A 13,189-nucleotide genomic window follows, 5' to 3' on the forward strand; every position below is an offset into this window, starting at 1 on the left:
AGAATTTTTACACATACCCTTTGTATGTAAAGAAAATAAATATTAGATGTTAGTTTGGATTTTGAAATCAATCGTTAGTAACTAGAACCTATCCCTTTCCACTGTGTTATCTTAAAACTGCTAGCAGTTCTCAAGCAGAACTTTGAACACAGTATTTTTCCAAACTTTGCAGCTCAAAGTAAATACTTTTCATTTAAACTAATTTCAGTTATAAAATAGGGAAAACATCACCCACTTAAAAACAGCTTAAATTGCATGTACTTTGTCACTGTAAATAAACAAGGTAAACATTGACATAACTTCAAACTATTCTTGGGTTGAAAAAAATCTGCAGTTCAAAATAAAATTCCGCCTTTGGTCAACATTTTGGATGCAATTCAAAGTTTCTCATAAAATAAACATATTTTAAAGAGTGTTTTGAATTTCACTGCATAATTCCTAGCCAACAGAAATTACAGTGGTATCTTTAAGGTTTATTATATGTCAGATCAATAGCCATTATACAGGACTAACACAATCACTGAAGAGCAATACCTTTCTTCTACTTAACCCTTACTGCTAGGACATGAAGAAAAACTTCTGTAGTTGGTCCTTAGGGAAATCCTCTCACAGAGTGAAACTTTCTTGTTTCTTTGTTTAATAAGAAGAGTCTTCTTTTTTGGATAAAATGGAAACTGAGCTGACTTTCCAGTCCAGAAAGCAAAATACTCATTAAGGTAATCTTAATGAGAGTTTTTCAGTAAAACAGGGAAATAGTTTTACATCCTGCCTAATAACAAACTATTTTGAAGCTTTAACTTAAAATGAAAATGACCCATCACAACAGATTGTAAATTTTTTTTCTGATGTTTTTAAAAGTGCCTCGATGATTTCTACGTCTAGAGTGTTAAAGTTAAGTATTTGCTGTTTTATTTAAACATTTTGAAAAATGAACATTCTGGGGCTTTGCAGCATTATTAAGAAAAGCTGTCCATACTTTACCATGTTGTTACATGTGTTTATCTGCTGATTATAAAATGTGTTAAACAGTATTTTAAAAACAACAAAAAAAAATGCAGAGCTGCGCTTTGATTAATTCAGTGAACAAAACATATGCTGTTGGTTCTGTTCTATGAAATTCATATATGATCAATAAAATCTTTTAAAAGAGCAACTTTGGCTTTTAGGATTGTACTGCCGACCATGTTTTTCATCCCAGCTAACTCTGGGCTCGTACTGTTAACTTAGCAAACAAAACCACTTTCTGGCTATAATGGTAATGTCTTTTTAATATATTTTTATCCTCTTTCTAAATTTTCTTTAGGTTGGAAGCTGTGTATTGTGGGTGTTACCCACTTTGTCCCAAAGATTTGGTTTATCCCGAAATATTTCCAGGTAGCTGCTTTAATGTACTTTTGTCTTTGTTGAAATTTACTACATGATTCATGCTAAATTAGAAAGTTTGAAAATAAACTTAGGCAGGAGCAATTGTTTATTTGGCAAGTCAACATGTTAGTGTTAAGGAAAATTTTATGTGTTTTAATACATTAGAGTAAGCTTATATTTACCATCTGTTCTTTTAAGATAACAAAAAAGCAAGTTTTCAAATAGCATTCTTCATTGTTAGCATACACATCCCATAATGATGGATTTTTATAAGCAGGTCAGCATAGCTGCAATTGCTTACAGATTTTTTTTAATGATATACACAGAGAAAAATTGAGGACTGAAAGTCACACCAAATTATTTCAACAATTGACTAGTTAATAATATGCAACTGTTGTACAGAGTACGTATGGCTATCGTACTTGTTCTTTGAAAAAATTCTCATCACTAAATATATCACATATGCATTGTGTTACATTAGAATAATGTATTTTAATCACCCAAAGGAGATGTCTAAACAGCACAACTACACAGTCTTATTTAGCATTAAACATCCTTGTGAGCTGAGGTAACCTTATAAAATCATGCTTAAATAATGTAAAACACGAGGCGGCACAGAGCAATATGCATTTTTAATTAGTAAAGTGACTAATATCGGGTGTGTGCTTTGAGGTTTTTGTTTCATTAAAAATGTATCTGTTTTTCCTGCAGCTGAATATCTGTATTCTACACCTGAACAGCTTTCAAAAAGGCTCCAGAATTTCTGCAAGAGACCAGATATTACAAGAAAACATCTCTATAAGGTAGTTATTGAGAAGAGATTTACGTGGTATAAATACCATATTGAAGTACAAAGAAAAATCTTAAAAAAAAAAAAACATTTAATTAACATACTAATGTTTAAAGGAAACATGCTAGGGAGGGATATTAGTTGTTACACTAACAAGGATTAATTAAACTGGATGATGCCAGTTGTATTAACCTAGGTCTTACGAAATACGTGCACTTAATGCATGGTACATGCTTTTTTTTTAATTTATTGTTTTCTAAGATGACTGTCCTTTACATTTAGCCCCAAGAGGCTTATAAAAATGAACCTGGATTAATGTAACTCATTAGTTTAAAAGGAAGTAAAAGGAAAGATTCTACAATTATACTAATGAGGATAAGCCTTTCTTCCCATCGTAATGAAATCTTCAGTCCTCAAAAATTCAGGTGAATGACATTTGTGAAATTTGGTGTTCATTTTTTAAATACTTTAAAGATGATTTTGAGAATCAAATGTTTCCTTTGTCTAGTAAAATTACATAAAAACCCTCAGTTAGTTTAGGATTCAACTGTCAGTCTCCTGTCTGAATGACAGAGGCAAAAGGAAACGAGTTTAAATAGCATCATCATTCAGTCCCTTCATTCGTTATGTTTTTTCCCCTTGTTTGAATCAAGAATTTTACATTGTTGGAATAACAACAGAGAGACTCTCCTAAAAGTCCAAGTAATTGAACTGGGATAAATCTGCTTTACGAGTTGTGAAGGTGGCTCTAGGCCATTAGTAATATACCTTTTTATATTCTTTGAATGTAGCATCTTCATTTTACATAAATTCAGTATACTTTACAATCTAGCAGTTTTCTAATCCAGCATATTTTAATTTTCCTATGTTAATATGTATCCTTTCTACATGAAATACAGCCCGCTGCCTTTTTTCCTCTCCTTTCCCTTATCATGGCCTCAGATACATACATATTTACATAGTGATACATCAAAACATGACTTTGTTTCTGCAGGAAACAGTTAAACTTCAAGAAAAAGGGAGAGAACCAAAAATGCAATTTAACACCCAATTTCAAGCTCATTATCTTTCATTGTCTATTAACTTGGCAATGGTTCAGAAGGTAGCTCATAATAGTTTAAAATGCTGACTGAACAATTCCAGGCTTCAGTGTTACTCCTTCAGTCAATACGATTGTATCGTATTCGTAGGAAGCTTCAAAAAGAAAACAGTCTTCCAAGGTTTACATCCAGATTTCCTCATTTTGAAAGTTCAGTCATGGTCTTGTTTGGGTAAAATGTTAATTTGGTAGTTTCCCACATAATAGACTGTCAAAATATACAGATTATGAAATTGAAGAAATAGAGTAATATGTATTAATACAAATAGGTTCATCTTCTACATATGACACAAAGCTACTTTTTAGTGAGTTTACCATCGGATTATTGATTTTTTTTTCCTTCTAGTGAATTTTTGGGCAATTTTTTTTTCAGTTTTATTGAGATATAATTGACTTACTGCACTGTATAAGTAAGTGTGAGGTGTGCAGAATTGTGATGGACATATGTTTTGAAATGATTAATGATTACCACCACAAGTTTTAGTTATCACCCATCATCTCACAGAGGTACCAAAAAAAAAAAAAAGCGAGAGAAAAAATGTTTTTATCTCATGGTGAGAATGGTGAAGCATTTTAAATTGTATTTCCACCATCAGAATTTTCCATTTTTAATTTTGTTTCCAGGTAGGCATTATCATCCCTGATCTTTAACCATTTCAAAAGTTATTGCAACAGGTTGCGTAGAGTTACAATAAAGAACACATCTCCAACTGAAATATTTTAAAATAGCTATTGCCATAACATAGCTCTAATTATTTCTTTTTCCAAGAGCTTCTGGAAAAACTCTGAAGCAATGTCAACTTAGTGGTATGCTATTAATATACCAAATTGTTCTTCCTATAGCTTAAAATATAGCAAATACCTTAAGTGTTTGTTCATGTTACTATGGTTTACATACATTACTAGTCCATGCATCCTAACATGATCCAAGTCAGTTTAAGAAATTAGTGTTTTATGTATAAGCATTTATAAGAATTTCTATATATTATTTATTTTATGTACTTTTAACATGGATTTTTTTTTCTTATGAATCTATTATACACATTGATATATATCCTCATTCTAGATCCTGATGACATGTATCCAAAAATTCATCTCAAAAATGAATAAGTTAGCCCAGGAATTAGAAATAATCAAGAGCTTTACAATGCAGTTGCCAGGACAAACTGATAAAAATCACAAGGACCACAGATCTAGTTGGGTGGTTGTAATAAGATTTAGAGCTAAAACAGAAAAGGAATGCCAGCTATAACTTTATCATTAAGATTTAATACATTACACTATTTTTTTTTTACCTTATGTTTTATAAATATTCACATTTCAGGTAACATTTGCCCTCACTAAATATCAGAGAATTATTTTCCCCAAGGCAGCTTTGTATTTTTCTTAGGCAATGGAAGAGACTTGTGTGTATATTATACAGAGAGTATTGAGGTTTTCTTTTTAAATGTACTCCATTGGACAGTGCTGTTTTGCTTTTAAAAACATATGCTTCTAAAATCTAAAAGGATAGAAAGTCACTGAATTCTTTACTTTGCTCCTTTCACATTTTTACACCTTACTCTTTTTTTTTGTTGTTAAAAGTTTACATTTTAAAATCATCTCAACTACTTATCATGTAGAGTTCACTTTAGGATAAGATTTTTCATATGGATTCACACTTAGAAATTTAATGACTAGAATAAGGCTACTAACACTTGGCTTTTTTCTCACATGAGACATTATACTTTCAATATGAGTGAGAGTTTGGGGGCTATAACTTGAAGCAGGATTTGAAACAGAATGCTAGTAACTGAAAAGCAGAAACAGAATTTGATACCTTTTTTTTCTTAAAGTGACTCTTTCTGCTACAAAACTCCATGCTCATGACTTCTCACCTGAAATGGTTTCAGACTTGAAATGTTTAAATTCCTCGTGTGCATGCAAGTGTGCTCCCCTTCTCTCTCACACAGACATTTTACTTAAGATATTTAGAGAAATGCATGCAGAAATCACATTTCTTAATTATTTTTAAAACTTAAAACCCTGTTCTGAATTTTTAAAAAATCTAAAGCCATTTCTTAAAAAGTTTGCCACGAGGCTCAGCCATTGGACTGCAGGTTTCTTGTACTTACAGGACATGTCCCTTTCTAAGTAGGTTACACCCCGCAGCCACACACTTGCCACAGAGATAAAGTAGGTTTCACTTCATCTGTAATAGGGAGCTCTTTTATGACTCTTGAACACAAGATTCTAGAAATAATCATAAAGTAATCAACCAAGGATTAACTTCTAACAGTAACATAGGGCTTCCTTTTACAACCCAAGTAAGTCTCATACCGGGAAGTTATATTTTTTGGGGTCTCATTTTGACAATGGGAATTTACTTACTGAAAATTGCCAACAATTACTTGAGATCAGTACTTTATGCTTTTAGAGAGCCTTTGATCATTAGATTTTAAAATGCTTTAGAGGAAAATTTCTGTTCACCCCCTTGTTACCAGTATTGAAAAGAGCACAAAAGTACTAATGGGGTCATTGTATAAAATATATACTGCCAGGACTAACAGTAGGTTTTCATTCCCACCCTATTTTTCATTTATTTTTATTTATAAATTGAGTGATATTCTGTGTTTAAAAACGAGAGAGAGAGATGCCATCCTTCCTTTGCTTTACGAGGGTAAACTGTAGTTTAAGTTTTTTCAGATGATAGCAGCTGATTTTTATTTTGTTCCCCTCTTCAAGTTCTTTCACATTCCAGAAACCTTTATAACCTGCTGTTATTTGGAGGAGAGGATAACTTTCAGATTTCTGCCTAAAAGTGATTCCAAAGAGTGATTAAGCTTACAGTTCAGATTCAGAGCCCAGAAAAGCCATTTGTGGTTGTCTTAATTATATCAGGTTATATCTCCCCGAACCACAGCCAAGCCACTTGAAGTTTCCTTCAAGAGACTGGTCACTTTATAGTCCCCTTTTAATTTGAGTTTATACTCTAGATGTGAATAAGGTGGTGCTCACTAGTATTAACACGCCTCCAAAGTCATTACTTTTTCCTTAAAAAATGAAAACTTAAAAGCTCATGACATTTTTAGAACTTCAAAAACCTCTCAATTGCACCAGCACAGTCTAAGGCAAATGATCCGTCTCAATCTCTCTTCCTCCCTCCCCGTTACTCGTCCCTCTCTTTCTTAACTTCTTTCCTTGATTTTGTTTGGCTTGGTTTTCCTTTGATTTGTCTAAGTAAAATGCAAACAAAAAATCTTTAGCACAATAGATATACTCAGGGTGATTAAGATCAGTTAGAGGTTTTGGCTGCTTCTCTTTCTCTGCTACTAATTTGTAGCCTGGCTCTAGGTGAACTTCTTAGCCTCTATATGATTCATCTATAAACTTGGAAGAATTCTTTTTTTCTTAATTCTTAATAGCATTTTCCCCCTGGGGTCCTGCTATAATGAAATAATGAATATAAACCCGTTTGTAAACTTGAAGTGCTTTATAAATTCCACGTAATAGTAATGGCATTTCTCTTGTGCCTTCACCACTTAAAAGTAAAATTCACATTCACAAAAAACATGTATTAAGAGTGTTGTCTATCTTATGTTTAGAAAACTTAAAAGTTGGATGATAAACTTCTGATAGCTGTCATCCATAACATAAACCAGGAAGTTTGTGTGCAGTAGAATATACCCATTTGAAAAAAAAAAAAAAAAGTGGGGTTGGGGGGGCAGCTTTCCACAACGGTTGAAAATATAGTTACACTTTAAGCCAATCAGAAACTGGGATTTCCTGAGGTGATGAAACTTGAGAACCATTTACTTGGTGGCTTTTTGAAATCTAATTGACGTAAGTTATGCAAATTTACAATATGAATTTTCAGCATGCTTTAGTCTTTCGGTCGTTAATGCTTCTTCATTGCTTTTTCTTCTCTCCCTCCCCCTTACAGGGTGAAATGGCTCCTTTTTCTTGGGCAGCCCTACATGGTAAATTCAGGTCTCTGCTTACAGCAGAACCTAGGGAAGATTTGTGACAGATGGGGCTAAGTCACAAACTTGCAGCCTAAGGCAGAATCTGTAGAACTTTCCAGAGTGTGCCCATATTTACCTGATCAGAGAGAAAAGAAAATCTGCAGAGGAAGCTGAGCCTGGCTGCTTGTCATAGCTGACACAGAGCCATCTGCCACAAACCTGTGGCGGCTTCAGATCTCCAATCCCTGCCACCACCCCAACTCAAATTAAATACAGATTCCTAGAGACGTTATGATGGTTACACATGTCCTCGGCATCACATGGAGGAGACTGTTCAAAAAAAATATGTGGCCTGTTGTATAACCGCACTCATGTATCCCATATGTGGTGCCACATTGAATTTCCGGTTGAATCCGTTTTTATCCTTTGTACTGGATGACATGGTGCCTGAATTCTTTCTTTTCGCCGACACGATGGCAGCCAAACTGCAGCTTCAAACGCTCTCACTTGGCTGGGTTTCTACCTAGGTTGCCAGGTTATCATCGGAGCCTTCTTGTGTCCTCAGAGGGCCACGGGGCCTGAAAGGAGGATCAGAATGCTACTGACTAATTGGGCAGCCATCTCGGAATTGTTTGTGGGCAAAGAGCTGCTCTAGCACTTTTCTTTTAGCAAATTAATGACTCCCTGGCACCAGGGTTTTAAGTGAAGGTATTAATAAGAAGTCTGGCAGGTATTCCCATGATTCACAGTTACATTTGCATTTAATTTATCTTAAAGAAAGTTGCAAGATAAACAGCTGTAATTCAGACAAACATGGGAAATACACTAAGTGGGGCCATCTCGCCCATAAAATGAACACAGAGATACTTGTTTTAATTCTTTTCCAGGCATAAAAATAGAGAAATAAAAATACTTCTTACAAAACCAGTAATTTTGATATAAATATTTGTCAAAAATATTTGCATCCAGCTACAAATATAATCTTCTCAAGATAAATCACTTATGATTCCAATAGTCAAGCTGGTGTATTTGTTAATGTCAAGATATTTTGAATGGCTAGATTGTAAAATAAATTTTTAATAAAGTGCCCACTGCAATTTTTAATTAACACATCTCATTTCCATGTAAGTGTGTACATCTATCTGTATGTTTCTCTCTGAACACTTTCCTTGTGTCAGAGACAACGAATACAATTGTTTCTTTTCCCGATGAACGAGGATCTGTTTTGCAAATGTTTGTGAGATATTATGACATTTCCAAGATTTTCTTTGCATTCTGGAAAGCAGGAGGTAAACATTTGTAGTCATTAAGGTAAAGTCTGTTGATAAACCATCTTCTGTTTACTGACAGGTAAATTGTAACTCTCCTAGCTTTTGAAATGAATAACTTCTATAAGCTGCAAAGTGAGGAGCAGCCAGGGGAAAGGGGGCAGACAAGGGCCAAGCCTGGCTGCTTGGCTTTTAGAAGGACTGAGTTGTCTAGCAGGCATCTGAGACAGAGGGGGCACTGGTTCAAAAGTCTGGTAGGACCCATCTGACAGGTAGCAAAAGTGTAAGCAGGAAATAGATGAAGGTAGAGCCCTCTAGATAGAGGCAGTCTTGCAGATCAGAAAAAGCAGCTGTTCAAGGCCCAGGAGGCCAAGGAATTTAAAAGCAGGGAGAGTAAGAAGCAGAAACAACAGGTTCTATCTCTGCACAGAGCCGTCCCTGACCAGTGTGAGAGCCCTATCTATGATGGACATCACAGCACTGGATTTGAGTCCTCCTCCCGTTCTGAGAAGGCACTGGACAAATTAGCCCATAAAACAAAGGGCTCAAGAATTATTTGAGAAGTCCCTTCTGGTCTGAGACTGTGAAACTTGGAATCTATCGATTATGTTCCTTTTGAGTGCAAAAGCTAATATAAAAGGGCCTAAGAGCTTTTTAGACTCTTCTCCTGAGCAGGGTTAAGCATCTAAAGGGATGCTTCAGTTAGAAAGGTGCTGTGTTATAGATGACGTCTCTCAAAACAATATTATACTCTCACAGCCAAGAGACAGTGCTTATTTCATTATGTCCTACTATCCTGAAAATGATGAGCTCACATTTCATAGTGAATTGTGTATTATATGCATAACTATCCATATATACTTTTTTTTTAATTCACAGGAAAACAACATTAATTACCATTCAGATAGTGCATCTGAAACACTTAAATATTTGCCTGATTTTGGCAAACACAATATTGCAAGTTACCTGTGTACAAAGATATTTTTCTACACCCATAAACTCAAATCAAATTTTGGCTTTAGCTATGCCAGCATTACTTCTGGAATAAAAATTTGCAATAAAGTGGTCACTTCTTAAAACTATACTGTTGGATTTGGTATTAGTGCAAATAAGCAATAAAAAGTCTTGTAAATGTATCATTTGTAACATTTGAAAAGATAACTGTATATGTGTGTGTATGTGCCTGTGTGGTGCTCAACACCCATGATATGGTGGCATGAAGGGTTATTCAGTTAACCCATATTTTGTTAAGGAAAATCGACAGTACAAGCTGACTCTTTACTTCCTGCTTTGCTTGTGCTGTGCTGTGCTGTGCTGTTGCTAAGTCACTTCAATCTTGTCTAACTCTCTGCAACCCTATGGACTGTAGCCCTCTAGGCTCCTCTGCCCATGAGATTCTCTGGACAAGAATACTGCAGTGGGTTGCCTTGTCCTCCTCCAGGGGATCTTCCCGACCCAGGCAGGGACTGAACACGCCTCTCTCAAGTCTCCTGCACTGGCTGGCGAGTTCTTTACCACTAGCGCCACCTGGGAAGCCCCTTGCTTTCTTCACTTTCACTAAAGAGAGCAGACACTCCCATTATTTCTTATTTTGAGTATAGATGTTGAAAATTTTTGTTTTTTTTTAAACATTCAATTCTGTTCATGTTATTCTCTTTTACATTAATCATTAAACCAATTTTAATCTTAAATGTCTTTAAAAGTCTGCCCATTATCAACCCTGACACAGTGTTCAGGATGCTTGTCCCGAATTTACCTAACCTGTGTTTCTGGCAAGGTGTTTCTGTAATAAACAGAAGAGCACCTAGTTCTTAATATACTTATTTATACCAGGTTAATTGGGAATAGATCAAAAGACCTTTCCCCAAATGCACCTGGTTTAACAAGCATCCTTCAGATATGGTTAATTTTTAACGTCCTGCTCCAGCTCTCAGTTCTTCAAACTTGCCACATAAAGATGGCAACACAGGCAGTAAGGCAGGGAAGGCTCAGCCATAGAGGGCTGCACGAATTCACTTCAACACCTTGAAATGCATCTGGAAGCAAAGATTTCGTTTTATGTTGAAGGTGTTAATTATATTTGATATTTTTAAAAGTAAAATCTGTTTTTGAGAAAGCATCTGCTACCCAGAAATATTATGAGCCACAAAAAAATTTTTCATTTCAGTCTCAAGATACTTTCTGCAGATGAGAGAATCAGTTTTCAAATGAGAGTCCATGCTGTCTTTTAATGTTGACATATTCTATGAGTTTTATTCTTCTGTTGACTATTGACAGGTGTCACCCTAAGTGCCTTTCTGTTTCTGTGGAAAACTGGAAAACAAGTTTCATTTTAAAATGTGAATTCAGATGTACAATGACTAGTGCTGCGATAACGTGCCCTCCCCTCACAATTATTCCCTAAAATGTAATTGGGAAAGTTTTTAAACTATGTAAACAATTCTACAGGATGCTCAAAGATATGTACCTGTGTGCTTAAAGTATAACAGAAAACTTGGGAATTAGCACCAAATTTACAATTATGGTTAAGTCAGAGGAGTGATGGTAGGAAGATTAGACACATAACTGGCAAAGGGTGCAGTACTTTAAGAAATGGTCTATTTCTTAAGCTGGGTCATAGCACACAAAGTCTTATTTCTACCCTTTATGACTTTTTGTATGTCTTAAATGTTATTATTGGATCTACATTTTGATAGGAGCTGTAGATGTTTTGGTTACCATGTGTAATATAGGAGCTGTAATACTCTGCTACCACACCATTCTTAACGTTTCTCAGTTGATGGATGGAGTCAGAAAACCATTTTCCTTTAAACAGTAAAAGAAACTGCCCTTTTTTCCACCACTGGTGGTGGAAATGCACCACCAGTTTTGCATGAGAAGACTTTCCTTGGCTTACTGGGAGCCAAGCACTTAACCTTGACCCTGAAACAACCCATACTACGAAGGAAGTTGAACTTGACTGTCTGTGGGTTCCTTTTTCCTGGGGCTAATGATCACCGTTTCTGACTAATGTGTGTGGCGTTACAAATAGAAAATGGAAAACTAGGGCTCCAGAAACTCCTTTTTGAAGAGTCAAGAGAGGAAGATGGAGGAAGTTATTATATGAGCTGGTCTTTTTTATCTTGAAAAATTCAGAGCTTTGTGGTAGGGCACAGAGCTGTCTGAGCTGCTAACCACTCTGCCCACTTCCTGCATTGTTACCTGTTCCCTTTCCTCTTTAAGACAAAGGCTTTCATTGTCGTCATCCCATGAAAAGGAATCCTCCAAGTATCTGTGATGCCTTAGCTGCATGTGAGTTACGTATGACTTCAGAATCCCCACATCCTGTGGCCCATTTTCTAATTTGGAATTTGGGAGTCAGTGCCTTCTGGGGTCCTCCCAGCACCTAGCACCACCTTGAAAGTGAAGTCACTCAGTTGTGTCCAACTCTTTGCAACCCCATGGACTGTAGCCTATCAGGCTCCTCTGTCCATGGGTTTTTCCAGGCAAGAGTGCCTGGAGTGGATTGCCATTTCCTTCTCCAGGGGATCTTCCCAACCCAGGAATTGAACCCAGGTGTCCCGCATTGCGGGCAGACGCTTTACCATCTGAGCCACCAAGGAAGCCCACCTTAGTGATTCCTTTTTCTCTCCCGTATCTCTGTGGTAATGAGTTTCAACCCTAGGACAGGTTCTTCGTGGTTCCCATAAACAAATGCAAAGAACTGATGTTTCCTAAGAGACAATCTGGTACTTCCCCTGGTGGCTCAGCAGTCAAGAATCCACCTGCAATGCAGGAGTCGGAAGAGATGCAGGTTCGATCCCTGGGTTGAGAAGATTCCCTGGAGGAGAGCATGGCATCCCACTCCAGTATTCTTGCCTGGAGAATCCCATGGATAGAGGAGCCTGGCGGGCTGCAACCCATAGGGTCACAGAAGTTGGACATGAATGAAGCAACTTGGCATGCAAGCACACAGAAGATAACCTAAAATGTGTACTGTCATATTAGTTACTGCATGTAAATAGCAGACCCAAGACGGAGTGCTGGAAGATGGGATTCCCACTGGAAATACTTATGTAACACTTTTCTCAAGGAATTTGAAGTCCTTTATATCTGAAAATGTAATGTTTCCATCACCATTTCACAAGTGAGAAAATTAAGGCATCATGTTAAGGCTTATGTAGGAGCCAGACTGCCTTATAGAAACAGAAGGATGTTTTGTGTCTTTGTATAAGCCTTTCTCTGCATAGGACAGTGGCATTGCCACCTTCCTGCCTTTCAGGAAGCACCAAGTTCAGTGTTGATGAGTCACTGGGACCTCTGGTTCCCTATTATTTCTCCCCTCACCAGGCAAAGGGCAGCAGGAGGTGGCCCACACACGTAGTTGGTAGAAAAAGGAGCATGAGAGACCCTGTGGTTTTGCTCATATTTTAAGTATTTTTATTATGACTGTTATTATATCTGTAGGGAAGCATTGGGTTGCTACATCCCATCCCAGGCCCTTGCCACTCCTGTGGTCTTAACACTCTGTAGGACTTACACATGATGTAACTTCCCTGGCCCTCCTGGTACAGCATTTATGTTTGTAACCTCCCTGTTTTAGATGTGAGGACACTGAGGGCTGAGTCCTGGCTGAGTTGCTTTGGGTCCCATGTAGACACAGGTCTAGACTTCAGTCTCTTTCAGGAGGTTGTGGTCAACTCATTTGGTCAAGTGGTATAGTGGTTTGGTGGTGGTTTAGTCG

The 13,189-nt window shown here is 36.6% G+C and overlaps 1 protein-coding gene across 8 annotated transcripts in view; it reads left to right on the forward strand.

Annotated features, from left to right (window-relative positions):
• Positions 1-13,189, forward strand: part of GTDC1 (glycosyltransferase like domain containing 1) — a 453,460-nt gene that overhangs the window by 419,894 nt on the left and 20,377 nt on the right. For 7 of the 8 annotated variants that reach the window (XM_025276812.3, XM_025276818.3, XM_044935732.2 and 4 more), the window contains 3 exons: positions 1,304-1,374; positions 2,077-2,168; positions 7,177-8,306. In XM_025276812.3, the coding sequence (XP_025132597.1) occupies positions 1,304-1,374; positions 2,077-2,168; positions 7,177-7,260 (247 nt within the window). In that variant the 3' untranslated portion in view covers positions 7,261-8,306. Of the gene's footprint in view, positions 1-1,303; positions 1,375-2,076; positions 2,169-7,176; positions 8,307-13,189 lie in introns of those variants that run through there. The other variant, XM_044935731.2, reaches the window with a different exon arrangement.

This window comes from Bubalus bubalis, chromosome 2, assembly GCF_019923935.1.
Source record: "Bubalus bubalis isolate 160015118507 breed Murrah chromosome 2, NDDB_SH_1, whole genome shotgun sequence".
Classification (NCBI taxonomy): Eukaryota; Metazoa; Chordata; class Mammalia; order Artiodactyla; family Bovidae; genus Bubalus; species Bubalus bubalis.